At 42.6% G+C, this 20,209-nt stretch overlaps 1 protein-coding gene across 5 annotated transcripts; it reads right to left on the bottom strand.

Annotated features, from left to right (window-relative positions):
• Positions 1-293: 293 nt before the first annotated feature.
• On the bottom strand, positions 294-20,007 carry rhot1a (ras homolog family member T1a). Of its 5 annotated transcripts, XM_071530688.1 has the most exons (22): positions 19,627-20,007; positions 18,056-18,114; positions 17,365-17,446; positions 17,121-17,164; positions 16,962-17,015; positions 16,666-16,718; positions 15,779-15,887; positions 14,305-14,406; positions 13,945-14,043; positions 13,483-13,591; positions 13,203-13,323; positions 12,612-12,696; positions 11,604-11,749; positions 11,390-11,490; positions 11,047-11,177; positions 9,963-10,046; positions 9,509-9,631; positions 8,609-8,811; positions 6,706-6,828; positions 3,358-3,364; positions 2,883-3,007; positions 294-1,459 (listed from the first exon to the last, which is right to left on the bottom strand). In XM_071530688.1, exons 1-22 carry the CDS (start codon positions 19,661-19,663, stop codon positions 1,342-1,344), a joined length of 2,115 nt encoding a protein of 704 aa, XP_071386789.1. In that variant the 5' UTR covers positions 19,664-20,007; the 3' UTR covers positions 294-1,341. The 5 variants fall into 5 exon arrangements, with proteins under 5 accessions (XP_071386789.1, XP_071386788.1, XP_071386790.1 ...); XM_071530687.1 differs by lacking the exon at positions 3,358-3,364 and having other exon boundaries at positions 2,883-3,026; XM_071530689.1 differs by lacking the exons at positions 2,883-3,007; positions 3,358-3,364.
• Positions 20,008-20,209: the final 202 nt, after the last annotated feature.

The raw sequence follows: 20,209 nt of genomic DNA, 5'->3' as shown, positions 1-20,209 counted from the left end.
TGGTTTACAAAAAACCCGTTTTGCGCAGATGCACGCACAGAGAGTGAAGTTGAGTTTTTGATGATCTATGATATACACAGAGTATATGAAGCCACTGAAAACTGGACGTGAAAAAAGTTGATTTTGAAAGAATTGATGCTACTTAATGTTTTGCTCAGGGAAACACAGATGAATAACATCAGTGGGTGTCCTTTATTACACATTTATCAAACCGTTTCAACCTCATTTTTGATGTTTAATCGCTGTTCTTTCACCCAATAACACACATGAGGCCATGCCAGATCATAGTTCTTTATTGTAAATGCTGGAAAAGTCAATGAGAAGAAACATTTCCATAGTTTTAAGGTGGGAGAGGTGCATTGAATGGCTGTTGTTAATAGCATAATCTAGCTTTGTGGTGTCTCTAACTTCATAAAAATATAATATGAAGGACAAAGCTCTATTTGAAAACCAGAAAAATAAAAATGGAAGCAGATAGTCATGTTATAACACCATGATGACAGCTTTGATAATACTAAATACAAAAATACATGAAAATGTAAATCCCTCTATCTGTTTCATGCGGTGCTGAGTAAACCACTCAAAACAGACGAAAAAAAAAAAAACAGGTTAATAAATTAACACAAACAAAAAAACATGACATCCATGACCTTTCTAGTGTTAGACGTGGCTTTGTTTTTGTAACACCTCCAGTAGGTGTGGTGTGAAGAACTGCACTCTGGTCAATGTGGCAAGCTCTGCTTCTGCCTTGCGATGGTGTCTGGGTCCAATCCTAAAATACCCAAGGAATACATATATATACTGTATATACACATCTATAAACAGATGGTTTTTAAGTCCCTTTTGTGGTGTTTCTGTATGGCTGCCTCTTCTCACTCTCTGGTCTCCAACCATCTAGCTAATAATACTGACCTGAGAAAAAAGAAGACTGGATTACGACCATCTGTTAAAAACATCCAGTGACTACTACTGTCTGACCGGGACTAGACTATACCAATAGATCCCAGAATGCCGGCAGTTCGTTTGACTGATGAAGACGTGGCATTTCGAAAATAATCCGCCCCCTTCCCCAAACGACAAACCAAAACTTGAATTGCAAAAGAACGACACTCCTCATTTTCAAATATATATAAAATGCATCTATGGTTTCGCTCTTGTTTGTTCTTGCCCGTATTGCATGGGAACGAGGGGAGTTGGATGAGGTGGGGCTGAGGCAAGGGGCCTGGATGGTTGGTTGGTTGGTTGGTTGGCTGGGTTTTAGTCTTTCATGTAGGAGGGGAGGGGCGTAGTGGACAGAGGGACCGGGGAGGAAGTAGCTGTCGCATGCGTTCAACTGTCTCATCATCGCTGCTTGAGAAGCGCTCTGTACATGGCGAAGCCCAGCACGGCAAACACTGTGGCGCCGACACTCGCTCTCAGCCAGAAAGTGGAGTTCTTCAGGTCGGCCTGAGCCATGTGCCTGTGAGAAGGAGAGGGAGAAAGAAAGAGAGAGAGACAGAGAGATTGGGTGAGGGAAAAAAAAGAGGGTGCAAGAAAAAGTATATGAACACAGTATCACCTTTTTCCATTTGTAAAACCACATTGGCATTGGGAGTAGTTGCCAAATAAAGAGGAAAGGTCCGCACTACAGAATGAATTGCAAATGATTATTTAAATGCACAGCAGCAGACAAAGAAACAAACGCATTCGAGTCCAATTACACAAATGTTTGTAATTTATTCGGTAGTGTGGACTTTCCTCTTTTTTTTTAACCTGAGGGCATCAAGAGTTTTGAGTTGAGCGGGCAAGTTCTTTATTCTGACTAGTTGCCAGATGACAAAACAAAGTCAAGTTCTCTCTCAGGTGGAAACTACCTGAAACTTCGCCTTAAACAAACAGCCACTGATAGCTGAGCCTGTTTCCCCTGAATCTCCCCCGCTGTCCACAGTTGAGTTGTCTATGTGATACCAGCCTGGAACAGGAACACATGCTTTCTTTTGTCACTTGGTTAGGTTTAGGGAACAGGATCAGACAGTAAAGCGGTTGGGTGAACAGAAGGAGTGGTGCTGAACTATGAGAAGCAGCATGGAGGCTGGTCTGAGATGCAGTGAGAGGCGTGAAACCAGAGAAAACACTTAAAATCAGGTAGCACCTGCCCTTCCTGTCCAAAATGTTTCTGACCATCTCATGCCAATCAAACACAACTCCAGCTGCCTTGGCAAGAAGCACAAACAGTGGGGAACTATGCGGATTGCAATGAAGTGAAGGTTGTGAAAATGAAAGAGATAACAAAGAAGAAAAGAGAGAGAGAAAAGTGTTTCATATACTTGTTTACACCATAGCTTCAATGGCAGATTGGGCGTACAAAATTAAATACTTCCGACACCCGTACAAGCCCGCCCTGCAACACAGCACTGTCCGCTGAGCCTAGCTGGTCTACATTTAGGCCTAAAAGACACATTAGAGCCCTGGTGCTCTGGTAGGACCAGCAGAGAAACCCTCCTGAAACACACACACACACACACACACACACACAGACCTACAACCATAACTCCGTCTAGCCATCTTTAACCACAAAGACTCCACCAAGCCTCTCTACAACTCTCCAGGACATAAATGTCAACAATGGTAAGAGCCAGGAGAAGTTATAGTAATGACTTGAAAACAACTAGGTAAAAAAACAAGGAGGAAAAACAAAAACAAGAACATTAATTATCCATGATTGGAAAAGCTGAGTGCAGAATGAAGGATAGATTCACTTCTCCAACAGCAAAGAATTAGTCTGTCGCAATCGATGTGCCGTAATGAAGCGCGCTCGTCCATTTATATAAAAGTGTACACACAGACACACACATGCCGCGCGCACACACCTTTCTCCCTCTGGATGTGGTTTCCGCCTTTACCTGTCTGAGGGTTTTAGCTGTTCAGCGGAGGCCTCCATATAGATGGACTCCTCCACGTCGGAGACGGCTGTGACCTGCTGCACCAGGCTGCACTCCTCCTCAGCCAGCAGGTAAAACCCCACACCCTCCACCCAGCCCAGCAGCCTTACACACACACACAGACAAACACACACACACATGGGTACGCACACGCACACACACATACACAAATACAGTAGGGAACTTCAACCTCCACCCAAAGCCCAAAAGTACAAACTCAAACCATGACTGCGACCAAACCTAGTCAAACAACACTGCACACAACACACAATGACAGGCTAGACACACACACCTCATATACGGACTGTACACACCACATGGCAGTCAGAGGTGAAGACTGGTCTGATGGCGGAGTGGTTATCATGGCTACCAGGTAAAGACAAATTGTCACTGTCATTTTTTCCCCTTAGGGTTTCAGATTCTTTAGACATACGACTCCAATTCTGTTTGCCTTCTTTTTTTGGCCTACATTCTGCATTACTGATCACATCCCTGCATATTTGAAATACTTTGTTTGACATCAATAATTTACTAGCTACAACACTGTTACTGTAAAGTGGCTTTTGGACTAGAAAGGTCTGGTCTTGAAATTCTAGGCCTATCCAGTCTTAGAAAATAAATGTTTATTATGTTTAGGTTTATTGAACAAGGTAAGGGACAAGGTAAGGCATGCACATTAATGAAGATTTGAAGTGTAAACCAAAATGAGTCAAGGGGGACTCTTAATCTACATTCCCTGCTTCAAAAAAAACTTTCTCAAGTGGCTTGACACCATTTATCCTATTTAATATCCTCTACCTCTCTCCTCACTCTTTCTTTATGTCCTTTTCTCACAATATTTTGCATGTTCATTCAACAGTCACAGCAATGTTATCTGGGCTCTGTGGCTCTGACCCTTCCACTCCTTACTATTGCTTGGTTGTAATTTTGGTGATCTTTTGGTGAAGAATTCCAAATTATTCTACTGATGCACTCAATGCAAGGTGACCTGGATAAGTGTGTCAGCTAAATACCTACAATGTAAATTTACAACAAAGTAGAACCTGATCCAGCCAGCCAAACCCACTTTGGGGGAAACAGACTCTGTAGTCAATGTGGTGTGTCCGCTCCTTCCACTGCCTTTAGTGACATGCCATTAATGGTATCAACAACTCCCAAAGGTTAAAAAAGCATCACCACAAGGGTTAGTATTGGACACAACACTATCTAGGTCTGCCTGGGTCCGTGAATACCCGGCCTTGCTGTCCATCAGGCTGCTGCCGGCCTAATAATCACCGGTCAATAAAATAGGCCAAAAATCAGCAAACGCACTACCGCCCAAGCACAATATAACACCATTAAACAGACATTCAGACCCGGCACTGAGGTTCAATAAATCCTCCCCATCAGCCTCTAGTGTCCTTAAGTATAGTGCTGCACAGAGGAGACACCTATTCCCCACTGCCAATAGATGGTGACACAGCGCTAAGGACTGAGGCCTTAAGCCACCCAGAGAGCGAGAATTAGGAAACACACGAGGCATGCACACATTACAGCAGGCAGATTAGCAGAGGGTGAACACATGCAAGAGGAAGAGAAAGAGGGGCAGCCAAAAACAGTTGTGTGAACACCTATAGAGGGGAAGAAAAAAAAAAAGACAAGGACAGGAAACAATACAAGATAGAAAAATGGGATGAAATTAAAGGGTGATTGGTAGGTACAGTAAAATCAATTTAAAACATCAAAGAAAAACATTCTGATTTTAAACATGGAACACCAAGCTGTCTGTTAAGCTAATTTATCAAGTCTAAACTCACAAGAGAACCAGTCAGCAAAGGCTATAACTATCGGCTATAATAATAGTATAATATCGGCTATAATAATAAGCTATAATAATCGGCTAGATAAGTGATCCCCAGAAATTGAGACACACATCGTTTTCTTTCCCCCCAAAAAAATAACAGCCTGGCAGCTACAGCAATGGCTTTTCTCTTGTAGGTGTAGACTTGGGTGTAAGAATGGGAATAACATCAAGACAAAAACAGACTGAAAACTTCATAGACAATCATGCACTCTTTGATAATTGATGAAGGTCAATACCAAAGAGAAATGGATGGACAAGAAGAAATTGAATACTTTTATGTGATATAAAAGAAAATCATACAGCCAAAACATGTAGACATGCAGACTTCAATGAGGTTTTCAGGTGAAGCACAAACCAAACTATAGAGCATGGCTGTGTTTCATTTACTATGCAAATGATATGCTTGTTAGTCAAGATTTACACTTTGCATATCCACCTCACATGACAGGAAGGGGCAAACACCATTCTAGATGTGACCTACACACGGGTATCTAGGTCATGTTTGAACTCAAGTATGGACCAACTTGAGAAAAAAATAAATAAATAAATAAATAAAGAATACGGCACAGCAGCAATCTATGCTTCGGTTTAACCACTTGTTATAGCCTCAATGCATTTCCATTTTTAAACTGCATTCTTTTTCCGGTGCTTCTTGACTGACTCAAATATGATGAAATGCTGACAGCAGCTGGACAATATGGCTAGAGTATATTACACTATAGCATAAGATTACTCTGTATTACAACAAATATCACAGCTGTGGGTCCATAACTGAATAAAGTCTGTAGTCATATGTGCATCAGGCCTGAACAACCAAAATTATCCTTATTTTTCAGTATGTTTCTGTGCATTTTGCCAGAATGTTCCAGAAATTATGGAAATTTGAAAACAATCAAATTAATTTTCCATACTTCTCTAGACTTTCCAGACCTATGCAGGACTCTGGTTAAATTGAAAAGTACAACTGGGTAGCTATGTATTCCTCATAACAAAATGTTAGGCTTCAGTTCAGTTTCACAACAAATTTTCAATTTTACTTTCAACACTCGTCTGTGTTATTTATTAGAGTCAATATTGGGAATTCAGTGAGTATTGGACAAGCAATTCATTTGAGACATCATGCACCGTTCAGGCAGATTCCAATGCAACACCACACACTGTTACCTCCCTGGCTAGGAGCCTAGGTGTTAGCTGGCACAGCATGGCAGAGAGTTTGGTCACGCTTCGCTGTGTCAGGCTGTACAGAGCGGAGGTTGGCTGGGTGGGGCTGGAGCAGAAACCAAAACACGTCATCTCAACCTAGAGTAACTGCTGGGCTCTTTCAGCACGTGAATGGACTCTCTGCTCACATTTGGTTTGGTTGTGAAGCAACGTGTCAATCAGATGTAAGATATTTCCCAAGAAAATTAGTTCTGACTCAGTAAAAAGAAAAAAAAAAAAACAGCTTAAACAATAGACCATTGACCTTTAATGCAGCAGGGTGGTCTAGTGGTTAGAGAGAGTATCCTTCGACCGGATGACCCCAGACTAAGCCCCGTGTCAGCAAGCATCCACCCTGCTGAAGTGTTGCTGAGCAAGTCACTGAATCCCTACCAGCTCCAGGAGCGCTCTGTACCCGAGTCTTCGCCCTGACCTCCCTGAAGGGGAGCAAGTGAAACGAGGATTTCCCGAACAACGATCAATGAAGTATCACATTATTATCAGTCTCAAGTGAATTTCATCAGTGAACATCCCCTTTCCTCGCAGTGGATATGCAATGTAAACCTGACCAATGGCCAGCATTGAAGGAAAGCAGAGGAGCCTTCACCACCAACAGTGTTAGGGAGCTTGGGTTAAACAAGAGCCTCTCTGTGACCCATCCTGGAGGTCCAGTCCAGGGAGGGAGGCAGAGAGGAGGAGTCAGTCTATGTTAAAACACTAGTGTTTATTCTATGTATGAACCTGTTGAAAACGACCCTGCGGAGTTGAGCCTTAACACTGCGCAGCAGCTCCAACTTGAGGAGGTTCTGACACAGGCAATAGGTGCACCTGTTGCAGGCACACATGCAGCGGAGACGGGCGTGGCTGCGGAGAGACACAAAAATGCGTGTATACACACACACATACAAAGACATACACAAGCTGCATGAAACACACACAGACGAAGAGACGGTCAAAGCCACACCTATGGATGCCAGGTGGGCAAAAATCTCAACCACGTGTTTAACCACTAGTCTAGATCAAAGGAGGACTTCTGGGCTAAATGCTGCATTGCACCCACCTCCTTAACTATATTCATTTAGTCAAAGTCAATAAAAAAGGAGAAAAAACAAGAAAACTTCTATAATTAACTTTCAGAGTCAATAGTTTTAAAGGAAAGTAAAGGAACATAAGCAGTGGAAAGCCACAAAGAGGGGAAGAGCGACAAAAAGAAAAGGCAAATTCTAAGGGTGGCACATTAAATACAAAATGCAAAAACCCCCAGAATCTCTTTAGTCTGATTTTTGGCTCTAGCCAATGAAACCTTCCTCTGACCAATTTCCCTCAGTAGCTACAGCCATCTATGTACTAGTAAATAGAAAGGTGTCTAAACTATGACTTTCAGTTGTTGAGGCAAACGCCCAACATTATAAACAAAATTCAATTACGTTCAATGTAAATTAAATTAATATATGCATTTTTCCATAAAAGTAATATCAGTTAAAACATATCAGTTTGATACAACTTTGTACAAAGTATATTATGAATTTACATCATGAAGATTTCTGTCAGGTTAAACTCTATTCTGCAAATATGGATGGGTAATTTACAGTGGGTAAACTGAGTTTAGGCGTTTACCCTCCACTACATCCTGACTATAGTCCTTCTACAGTAGGAAACCCATTAAAATTTTCAATATTCAAAGAACGGGAGAGCTGATCCCATTTTTGAATCATTCATTCAATGTTTAAGGCAGAATTAGTCCTCAATCAGCACTCCTATTCCTTGGTGAATCTGAATCTTTGGTCTCAGCTGAAGCAGCCTGAGGCAGCAGTTGCACCGAGCTGAGTAAGCACCTTTCTTTAAATCTGCAGAGACCTGTTACCCCTGCTCCAGACTGCAGCAGATCCAATGGTTTTAGCATCAGACAACAGGATTTCTGGCCTGTTAAGCTGAGATTTAGAAGGCAAGCTCAATTAAATGCCAATTAATCTGCTCTGAAGTCTAATCCGATCAGAAAGCCTTGAGGAGCTAAAACACCCCACTGGCACTATAAAGTCAATGGATTGACCTGGCAGAAGGCCAACAGCAGGTAGGAACTTCCAGGCACGCACACACACACACGGAATTCACAAGTGAAGATAAAGACCTATCCATTTAATTTGGTTTGGGCTTAGAGTGGCAATAGATTTCAATTTGAAGGCCTTAATACCAAAATGCCAACTATAGCTTCTAACCAAAAGGCCGCAAATTTGAAAAAGCAAGGTAAACATGGCAGAAGGTTTCCTGCCATATTTACCTAAACTTTCTCATCCATTGACAAACGTGGCTCATGGATTCCAAAATTCAACAGCCACTTTCAGAGACTGATTTTTAATGTGCCAGTCTAGTAGAATAAACAAGTTTACCAGCATTACCAGCATACCAGGTATTAATTTCCCACCCTGATAAGGGAAAACATAAATGACAGTGGGCAAAGCTTCACTGCTGGATACTCTAGGAGAGAAGCAGAAGTGGATGGGCAGACATAGGACAACACAGGCATGGAGGATGGGACATGGAGCAGTGGGACAGTGGGAGAGGTGCAGGAGTCTCAATTAAGTCACAGAGCGGTAAAGGGTCAGGTGAATGGGACCAAGGGTTGGTGAAGAGGTTCAGTACTCACGGGTACATGGCCATGGTGGTGAGTCTAGTGTAGATGTCTTTGTTGGGCGCTTCGGTCGTGTTGCAGGTGAAGGGTTGGGGCGGGTGGAGCTTGTGTTTGCGGCAGAACTCCAGTGGCGAGAGGCTGCAGTGCTGCCGCACTTCATGCAGGTCTGACTTGCCGGCAATCAGCATGCAGGGCGTCTTGCTGTCTATGAAGTATTGCTGCCAAACACAAGCGTTAAATGTTACTGTGGAAATTTAACACATTTGATTTGGCATATTCTTATTACTTGGATACAATTAATTCATTATTGTATTTTACCATTTTAACTGACTGCAGTCAGGGATACACTGGTAAGAGACATTTTGAATGGTACCATCTGATATTTTAATAACAAACGTACTTGACATGTTAAGGGGAAATATTTGCTGCATTTGTCCTTCTGCAGCCCAAAAACAGGCCTGTTAGCATTACTAGCTAACTTAAATACTATAATAATTAAGGAATACTGTCTGACAGTATTCCTTAATTTGAATGAGGAATGGAAACAAAGCTAATATGCCATTTGTTGGTTAACTTAAGTGCCAATACAGAAGACTTTCCCTCACATTGTGACAGGTAAAGAAAAATAAAGAGAAAGTAAAGAGAAATTCAGACCGACTTATTCAGATATGTTTTTACTTGTATGAATTATGAATTAAAAAAGGATAAGTCATCTGAATAATTCTTTGTTGGATGTTTTTGTCCTGCATTTGACCAGCACCTCGCAGATCTGGAGCTGTGCGAAGGACATTATACCCTTAATGTATCTGTTCAAAACTGACAAGCACTCTTCCTCCATCTCAACACCATTCCACTGAGGTTTAGTGGATTGGCATGGACGGGAAAGCGGAGTGACAACATAATCAGTTGACAGACCTTGTAGACCTTGGCGCAGTATTCAAAAGAGCGGGGATTGTTGATGTCATACACCAGGCAGACCACATCACAGGCTAGGTCCGCCTCCGACAGGAAGTCAAAATCTGGCATCACCTCATGGAGCTGGGAGGGAGGGAGGGAGAGAGAGAGAGAGAGAGAGAGAGAGAGAGAGAGAGAGAGAGAGAGAGAGAGAGAGAGAGAGAGAGAGAGAGAGAGAGAGAGAGAGAGAGAGAGAGAGAGAGAGAGAGAGAGAGAGAGAGAGAGAGAGAGAGAGAGAGAGAGAGAGAGAGAGAGAGAGAGAGAGAGAGAGAGAGAGAGAGAGAGAGAGAGAAGCATGCAGATGTTAGGATTAACGGCTGTGCAGAGAACTAATGCTGCTACACAGCACAAGACTGTAATACACTCAGATTATGTAACAGTAATTCAAAGAGCAGATGAGATGACTGGTCCTTACCAGCAGGTACTTCTCCTGGCCGTAAACATAGGTTGTGCTGATGGCATAGAAAGACTTGTGATCTTCTCTGATCTTCCTCTGTCGCTGGGTCGTGGGGGAAATAAACAAGGTCAGTGACATCTAACCATAAAGACTGACTCTGTCCATGCTGGTCTCTTCCAGCCTTGGCTTGGTTCATCTTTGCTTCACCTATGGAGGTTGACTGAAGCAGACACCGTCTAATGGTGCGATCAAACCTATAGTTCATTTTTGTTTTGGTCCAAATTCATAGTGGAAAGGTTTACTGTTGTGCGTTTTGTTGTTGCATTTTGTATTTGGTTCATTTAGGTCCACACCGCTCAATTACAAGCAAACTTGTTGTGTCATCTGTCAACCACTGGATACGAGGCGGGGGACATTGTTCTCACCTGCCAAAACAAAACAAACTAAACTAAAGGAGTAAATGCTCCAGAGTTTGACTAAACCGCTCTAAACATGCTTGGTGTGAAAGCATCCCAACATGCAGTCTAACAATCAAACAAGAATTGGTCAAATTACTGTGTGCAATTTAGCAGTCAGACGGGGTATGACTGCAGGGATTTCATATTAAACTCTTAAAGCAAAGCAACATTGTGTTTTTTCTCCCAGTCCATCTAATGGAAAACATCAAGTAGCCCATGTTTTTGTAACATGAGGCTTCTGAACAATCAACTGATCTTTCACTCCAGGGCACAAAACTAACATTTTCACTAACTTTTTTGTTTGGTGGCACAAACAGATGATTTGGTTGCACCATTTTTTTCCACTGCACGACAATAATGACCAGACCCCTGAATCTCATTATGTGGCTGCATTCCAAACAAAACTAGCTGATGATTAGTGATCTTTTATTACATTAATTTGAAAACATCGACTGTCACTTGAGACTTGATAAAGTGCAAAACGTTGCCCCCATCACCCCTCAAAACCCTCCCCAAGGGCAAAGTTAGCACCCAAACCCCTCTGAAACCAGGGAAACACCAGGGGTGTGCGCAGCAAGACAAAGTATGGAGTGAAAGATAGTCGTGTGAGTTCAAAGGGGTCGGCATCCACGGTGTCCACTGACCTGCAGGTTCCTGCCCAGGAAAGCTTGGAGGAAGCCGCTCTTCCCGCTGCCCCGGGACCCCAAGATGTTGCAGCGGAAGACGCTCCGCTGGGTCTGTTTCTTCTGCAGGTCGATACGCTTGTTGCGCGTCACTGAGGCACGGAAACGAGATACTTTATCAGTGAACAAGAATATGCATGAATAATGGGAACACAGTGACATATATAAAACACACACAACCTTGTGACAGTATTATGGGGCACTATCTATATGATATTATATACTGCCCTAGTAGCCTGCACAGTTAAAAAGCATATAAAAATGCCACAAGAGAGGTGGAAATGCAGCATGTCTTCTTACGTACCTGTCATGGCAGCTGCTTGGGACTCCTGTTCGTAGATGATGGAGTAGCCCAGGTATCCTAGGTACTCCAAACTGCGTTGTACATCTAGATATGTTGTTAACCTAGGACAGGAGACAGAGGACAGGCCATGAGTCTGGGACGGTATGAATAGTTGAGATGCATGTGTTAAGTGTGTGTGTATTTGTACGCATGAGTGTGTTTGATCCCAACTCACGTCCACTGGGAGAGGTATCCCTGGTACGTGATCCAGCCCTGATCGTTGGTGCACACCGTGTTGTTGACATCCGGACCCCAGGGCATGTAGGGAAACACCTTGAACAGGTCCTTCACCTCCTCCGGCGACAGTGCGCAGTCTCTGTCCTGGATCACACATTAATACACACATTTTCAATAAATTCTCCCTGAGTGGACAGTTAAGGCTGACTTAAGGAATGCATACAAATTAACACAGACGGACAGAATATGTCATCATCCATACACTAATTTAGTTTGAGGCTTGGAAATAAAACAAATGCTGGATACACATTATAAGATTTCTTGAACTGAGCACAAACATGGTTTTGTTTGTGTGGGACAAAATAATAGGGCTGTGCAAAAAAATCGATACAGCTGAGTATCGCAATATTTTTTTCCATGATACTGTATCGATTTTCCAGCCCCTCGTATCGATAGATTAAAAAAGATTATTCATGTTTTAAACGGATTTAAAATGTCCTTAAATTTCCCTCAAATCCCTTTGAATTAAATAGTTTTGACTCAAAACGCTCACAATATAATGTGATGTACATATTAGACTACCCAGGTGGTACACAGCAAGTTGTATTTTCAGCTCCATTTTAAAATTTTCAGTGAATTATGTAGAGTATTGCAACATATCGCAATATGTATCGTATCGCAATGTATCGTGATACAGTCATATCGTGACCCATGTATCGTGATACGTATCGTATCGTGACGTCCTTGCCAATACCCAGCCTTACAAAATAAGTGGGAGTGTATCAAAATCTTGTATTGTGCATACATTCATGCATCAACTCACACACTTATTTCCAAGCCTAACACAAGATAAGTGTAGGAATACAGCAAAATAATCTGTAACAAAATAAAATAAAAATACTTTTTATTTACAGTGCCTTTCAAGGAACCGTGTTCAGTACAAAAGTACAAATCCAAAGTCCTGAGAAAAAGGGCACAAAAAAATTGACACTCCCGTCAAACTCACTTTATCATGCTTGTCGAAGACACTCTGGAGGAAGAGGTAAGCGTTGTGGTTGAGCTCTGTGGTGCAGTCTGGGGGAATCTTTATCCTGGCATACAGAGACGGACAGAAAAAGAGACGGATGGCAGTTCTGATTAGCTCAGCAGAAAGCTCTGGAGCGCAGATCGCTGTTCACAGAAGCCTCGCTGCAAGTCACAACTGGTAATACAAGAGAGAAGAACTATGTGACTGAACCACTTCAAGATACCAAATCACTTCAGTGGAGGAGAGGAATTGACTTATCATAGTAACTCAGCTGTGATCAACTGTGTGAGTTCATTTCAAAAAAGGAAGCAGATATTCAAAAGAATATGAATGTTTTTTCATAGCAGTGGTGTTTGAGGGAAAACTGGTTGTGTTTATATGTCTGTAACTAATTTCGCCAAAGTTTTGTTTTCTGTGTAGTTTGCAGCTCTAAAACTTTTTTTGGGTCACCTCATAATGATAAATACTCAGTTATATTATTCTTGCTTGCACTTTGACTCATGACTTTGTGACCCCCTCCCCCTCACCCCCCCCTAAATGCTGTAATATAATCTTTAACCCTGCACTCACAGGGGGAACAGATAGTCCTGTGTGAGCTCCAGGTCGTCGTCGTAGCCGAACCTCCTCAACACGGTCCAGGTGGTCTCGTGTCGGCCCCTCTGGATGAACAGGGTGTGCAGGAACAGGAAGCCTGTGCCAGAGAGCCAATCAGAGAGGAGAAGAGATGGGGGTCAGAGGTCAGTGTTGATGAGAAAGTGATAATCATGTGGGACAAGGGACAAATAAAGACAAGAGAGGGAGGGAGGAAGAGGGAAGAGTGTGAAGACAACTGCATAGGAGAGCGTCTGACCTTTGAGCGTGAGTCCGTTGTCCTTAACCCCGTCGGTCATGTTCCTCCTGACCACATTCTTCACGTCCTCTAAGGCCTGGGGCGCCAGTGGTGTATTGAAACATGTTCTCTATATATACACAAACACACACACACACACACACACACACACACACACAAAGCTTTCAGGAGGTTTGCCATGGGACAGCTGCTGTACAGTGCCTATGCTGGGAGTGTGTGATGTTGCATTTGGCACATAAGGGAAAGTAGCAAAGTTATCAAAAGAAGAAAAGGTTTTTCAGGTTTGTTTCAGGTCTTAGTCTGCCTTCTAAACCAGTCACGTCCTTTTCCTTTCCAGTAACCAGACAGAGTTTGATGAAGCCTGATGCCAATCACGTACAATTATCATCAAAATGAACTGTGACACTCTTAAGTAGAAGAAGTGGAAGAAGTGGAAGAAGTGGAAGAAGTGGAAGACGTTACCTGGAAGAAATTGAGTTCATTGTCATTTAGGATGCCATCGTTGTCCAGGTCAGACACTTTAAAGATTCTAGTTAAAGACTTGATGCAGGAAGGCTTCATCTGTAATGGAAGAGAATGTTATTCATTGGGTTGTTTACATGCCACAGCACCGTTCCTTAATTTAGGGAACAAAAAAAAACACCAAAATGTCATCCAATTCTATATCACATAAAGGGATTTAGTGGATTGTCTTGTACAAGGACAAGTTGTGTCAGTTAACTAAAAATATGACTTCTTTACACCATTGCATTAGAGTGTAATCCTGGTTGCCATGGACGCTCTTGGCGCCAGTCCAAGACAATGTGCATCTACAGGCCTCACCTCCTTCTCCTCTGGGCAGTAGAGGGGTCCTGTGGGGTGGAGAACAGCCTTCTGGGCATAGTAGAACAGCTCAGAAATGTTCTTCAGGTTTTTGGCAGAGCACTGAGGAAACAGGAAGTACAGGTTCATGTGAATGCCTATGGGCTACAGCAACTCCTCTTCTCACCTTGTAAGTCAGGAAACATTGAACTTGTCTGCACAGACTTGAATGGTTCAAAATGGGTTTCTACCACAGCTTAGGAGGAAACAAGAAACCAAGGCACTCAACTTTAAGTAGAAAGAATTAAAATGCCTTTATTGCATTGGTAAGTAAAATCAAGTAAAAATGAGCTCTGACGCGTTTCAGCTGCTTAAACAAGACTCAACAAGACAAAGGTGGAACAGGTGTTCTCATTTAGCAATCTTTGTCAACCGTTGACAAAGATTGAATTCACTTCAAGTTGAGTGTCTTGGTTTCGTGTATCCTCCTAAGCTACTTTATGTATCCTCTGTCAAAGAGCACCTTCTTGTTTGGTACAGTTGATAGTTTCAAGAAGCTCTCCAGTCCTATCGTCCTTGGATTTCTACCATTTGAATTTCACTTAAATGTATTTCTGCTGGATGAAATTGACAGACTGATAAAGCAAAAACAACAATTGCCCAGAAACACTCTCTAAACTATGAGATTTTGATGGGGTCTCATAAATGAAACCGACATGCTAAGATAAAACTAGGGTCAAGAAAAAACAAAATACACCAGAAATCTGAGATAGACTCAATTCTATTTCAGTGCAGGAGCACATACAACTAACCCTAGCCCAGGTGGCACACTGCCGGCTCATGAAGGAACGGTTCACATGGTCTTTCACATGAGTCCAACTAACTGTCTGTGTGCGACTGTCCCCAAACTGTATCCACTGTGTGTGTGTGTGTGCATTCCCTCACGTCCTCCCCGTCTGCTCCTTTTAGCCTGGTAACTAATCCAGCCGAGGAGGGCATGACTGAGCCATCACATGGGACAGAGGGAAATTTGAATTTGAGAGAGTCGCAGACAGAAGCCAACCTCCTCCGTGACACCCGTGCCTCTCAGCACACTCTCAGTCCGTCAGCAGGCTTTGGCCTCAAAGCACAAGGCTGAGTAACATAAACCCATTAACAAGTCAGTCAGTCAGTCAGCAGAGTGTAAGTGGAGTCAGGAGCTGGGCTGCAACCCAAGTGCAGCTTGGGGCCTATCTGTCCCGCACACACTCCGCCTCACTTAGACAGTCAATGCATCTATTGGATTTTCAATGAGCTTTTCATCTTTCATTTGCCATTTCATCACTCTCAAGTGCTTCATCAAAGTTTACTTCTGCGTGGGACTAGCCCTGCCCGTCTGGATCCAAAAGAAACTCAATAAAACCCGCTGGCATCCAGGCAGTGCATACAGTATGTGTGTGTGTGTGCGCGCGTTTGTGTTTGTGTGTGTGTGTGTGTATTTGCATGGATTTCTTACCTCTACGCAGGTCTCAATGTCCTGGTACTGGTTCATGATAGGCAGGATGGTCTCCATGCTGCTGTGTTCCACCAGGTCTGACTTGTTCCCCACCAGGATCAATGGTACCCTGCAGTAACGCTACATATTAATATATTACCCTCTCATAATAGCTTAGCTTTATTTTGCTTAATACATACCAACACTAACTCAGCCTATAATGGATCTTATTAAACCTGTCGTATTCCTGTGGCTTAGTTCATTCATGTGGCTTAAAATAATCTAGGGCATCTCCTGAGTCACCTGATCAAAGGCAGGTCTTCACACAGTGTGGCATGCAGTCTACTGTATGTAGAGGCTTTATGTCTGTTATGCTAACCCACCGACTATCAGCCACTACAGCAGGCTACAGTACAGCTGTTACAAGCATCTAGAGTTGGATATGGTGAGCCTGCCTGCTGCTTTATAACCATACCAAAATACAGGCATTTAGGCTATAATCTATCTGTCTTAAACATAAGACAGATATTCATGTTTTGTTCATATTTCCTATGTCTTAGTCAAACGATTTTGGATCCCAGCTGATATAATTTATTTTTGGCCAAAGCAACCATGCTACTAGTAACCACTGTGTCAGCTAGCATGCTACAAACACACAAAATGTAACAACACATCAACATGCTAAGAAATCATTATACAAGCATGCTCTTAAACAGCCAGAGCAACCATGCTACCAGCAAACAGTATGTCAGCATGCTCCAAGCTAATGTCAAATGTGGTAACACACAACCCCAGTTACTAATGAGCAAAATCTGCTAATGTGGTAGACCTGCAGGAGAAACTCAAAGTCAGGCCAATAGTTGCCTTACACACGTGTACACACACCTCCCAAAGTGACATGAACACACCTGCTATCCTTGTCTGTCCTGTCATTTATGAGGGGAATCCAATGGCTTGTCACCTAGGGGAGTGAGAAAGCACAACATCAAACACTGTAGCCAGGCAGGCATTCATAACAAACATACACCAATGAATTTGTCTCTCATTTAATAGAGGACTAGAGGATTAGCAGGGACTACGATTAACAATAAGGAGCATTCCGTTTCAAATTCAGGACACACTGAGTGCACTTGAGATGTAAAATGAGCTGCCTAGATCAGTACAGTTGATTAACTGTGGTGAGCACAGGAGAAACCATACTCACCTTCTCAATGGACTTCTTGTTGTTGACTGAGTAAACTATGCAGATAACATTTGCCTGTAGAGATGAATAGCAATGTAAGCTCAGACAGTAATGGACATAAAATATACACTGGGTATGGATACTTTGAGAGCCAGGTAGGATCAATAAAGTCCAACCAACCTTGGATATTTCTTGATACAGCTGCTCATCTGACTGTTCTGCCTCTGAGGTGTGAGAGAAGGCGCATCAGTGAACTGTTACACATGTTATCGATCCTTGCTGTCGATTTATTTCTATCAGTTACGAGAAGAATTTGCAGTACTCATTATCACATTTACTCAATTGATGTGGATCTGTATTCATCCAACTGATCATTTTTGTCTGATGATGAGGTCAGTGATGAAGTGGTGAGTGTGTGGTTTACCTGAGTAGTCCACTATGTGTGTGGGGACTCTCTCTGGCGTCACATCGGCTGGGATGGTGATCTCCTCAGCCCGGAGGGGAACCTGGCACACACCAGACAATGATCACTACTGACAACATGAGCAGGGCTAAATAACTATTAGAGGTCAACCGATTGCTGATTATTGAGGTGAGAATGTACTAGGGCTGCACAATTATTTGCACATAATAGTATATTGTATATTTCCATGATTAAAATTGTGTAATTTGGTGATATAGAAGTGTTTGTTATATTTTCAATTCCCCTGACGGTCCCAGTGTGGCATAAGAAGCGCTTCCATTACACATGACCAATCACAACCTTTGAATGTGCAGCGTGCATTTAAACCAGGTTTTAAACAATCACAAACTTATATTATATACAGTATTATTTAGGAAACAGTCATTTTTTTGTTTTCTTTAGGTCTAGGACAGCAGCAATGTGCATGATAAAGGAGGTGGATCATTCAATCTGTGATGCTAGAAATATGAACCTGAATGACAAAGGATATTAGCGGCATCTGTCTAGGTAAACACGGAGGATGGAATGACCCTTGGTGAAAAGGAAGTTGAAATGTTTTTCCTGCAGAGATGTCAGAATCCTCATGATTCTGACATCTCTGTGAACAATCTATAAGTCAAATCTATAAGTCTGATAGCCTGTTGATACTCACCTCATCAGGAAACTCCTCACTGACCAGAGACATGATCAGCGACGTCTTCCCCACCTTGGCTGTATGGACACAGGAGAAGAAACTGGACTTAGTGCATCATTTTTTTTTTATTACAAGCTGAAGAGATACAACTCTTTTACACACATTGGGACATTAACAATTGACCTCTCTGCCACCACAGAGCATTCTGGGTAATGTGTTAAGTGAGAGGGCGCAGATAAGAGCAGCTGGAGAGGGTGATGAGCTGCAGCCAAGTGCTGGAAGGAATGCTCACTGAAGTCCAGCACTTGACAGAGGCCACAACAGACAGGGCTGCAATTAAGCCTGTGGTGGGTAGACTGGTCTAGGAAGTGCTCTCTAATTCAAGAGTGGCCTTTGTTGAGGACTAGACTTTGACACTATTAATTCTATAGGCCGAGCAGTGAGTTATCTGTACCTATTCTTTAGCATGAAATACATAATTCCTATAACAAGCCTAAGATCATTCTGCCAGTTTCAGTGCATCCACAAAATACCACCGATAATAATAAACAACAGCAAATAATACACATAATGATTTAGACATATTCCCTTGCACACGAGGCTTCAACCTGCACTAGAACCAAAATTGGGAATAGTGGAAACATGGGATGGATTACCAATTAAAGAGGCCACGCTAAGATGCATTTTTTTTAATTGCAATTTAACAGCCATAAACAAGACCTCGTGGATTGGTAGGTTGCTTGCAATACTCCCAAATCTTGTCCTATATTACACTACAAGACTGTAGGCACGTAGCACTTTGGCTGCCCTTCTCCAAGGAACAGTCAATGCCAACTAGTGTGGCAATGTAGGCCACACTGTATCACTAACCCTAACCCTAAATATAAATAGTACTGTCAACACACATGCTTTAAAGAGAACAACAGAGTAGGTGAAGGAGAGGAAGGCAGAGATATACTGCCTTCTTGGCCCTCATTCACAATCACAGGTGAAACTGTATTTCTATTTTATATGACTCAGTTTAAGACTTATGACAATGGCTCCAGTGGGAAACATAAGGGATGAAAGCGAGCAATGCCAAAAGTAATAATTCTATTGGTAAACTAAACTGAATTTCCAAAAATCTGTCAAATTGAGGCATTTACACTTGAATGCCGTTGTAAGCAAGCTACGTGAAGCCTCGTCTAGAGATTAACGTTAAGTCTACTTATTACTGTGAAGGGAAGTAGTACAGTAACCATAACATGGCAGTAAATGGAAACCAACACTCATCATGAGATTGTCACTGCCATCTTTTAAGTATTTATAATTTTGGCTATGAACACAAGCTATAAAGCAAAGCCCCGGGTGTTTATTCTAATGCATCGCGGGATACTTTGGCAGACGAGGTGTAATCAGCCATTACAGTCGTTGTATTTCATAACACCTCAATGCACATAACGTCTCATGTTCAGGCACTGGACGGTAACAGAGTCATTCATTGTATCTGCTAAAACCCCCAACCGCTAGCTATAACGTTAGCTGCTAGCTGCTAGCAGACTAGCTAATAAACCGTTCAACCGACTTGAGTGGAGGAAGCTGCCACTTACGTTCCCCTACGAGTAATATCCTCACGTCCTTTCTCATGTTTGAGCTTGCTTCTTTGTCCACAAACGAGTCCTTATTCTCTCATCTACTCCGCTGGATGCCGTCCTCCAGCAGTTTATCTAATGTCAGGCCTGCGCAGTGAAGTCCTGCCGCTGTCAAACTCTCGGCGCCTTTGTAGGACAAAACGGACGGACAATTTTCTGTGCTCCTCTGTGTGTTTTTCACTCGTTTCTTCTCTACCCGCGACTTCTCCGCTCAGCAGCAATGCGACTTAAAAAGTCGATTGTGAAACACATCTGTATAATATAATGTTAATCACTCTCTTTTCGGCACTTCCATGGCATTTCGCAGTAGATGTTTCAAGAGCATGCCTGACCTCCACTACCCGGCAACTACAGCAAGCCGCAGAGGACAAACTTCACGTTGACATTATAAAACGCATTATACTGCTCTCTCGCGTCAAAACGAGGAACTGCAGCTCCACCAGTCTATTAGAACAGTGACTGTCAACCGTTCTCAACCGTTTTCATATCAAGGACCCCAAATGTAGTACACGTTAGGGCCACGGACCCCCATTTCATGAGA

Source organism: Centroberyx affinis, unplaced genomic scaffold, assembly GCF_046629955.1.
Source record: "Centroberyx affinis isolate AG114_WGS23_722 - 3 ecotype Tasmania unplaced genomic scaffold, CSIRO-AGI_Caff_v1 ptg001955l_1, whole genome shotgun sequence".
NCBI classification, from domain to species: domain Eukaryota; kingdom Metazoa; phylum Chordata; class Actinopteri; order Beryciformes; family Berycidae; genus Centroberyx; species Centroberyx affinis.
This window is presented reverse-complemented; position numbering and strand designations above follow the sequence as displayed.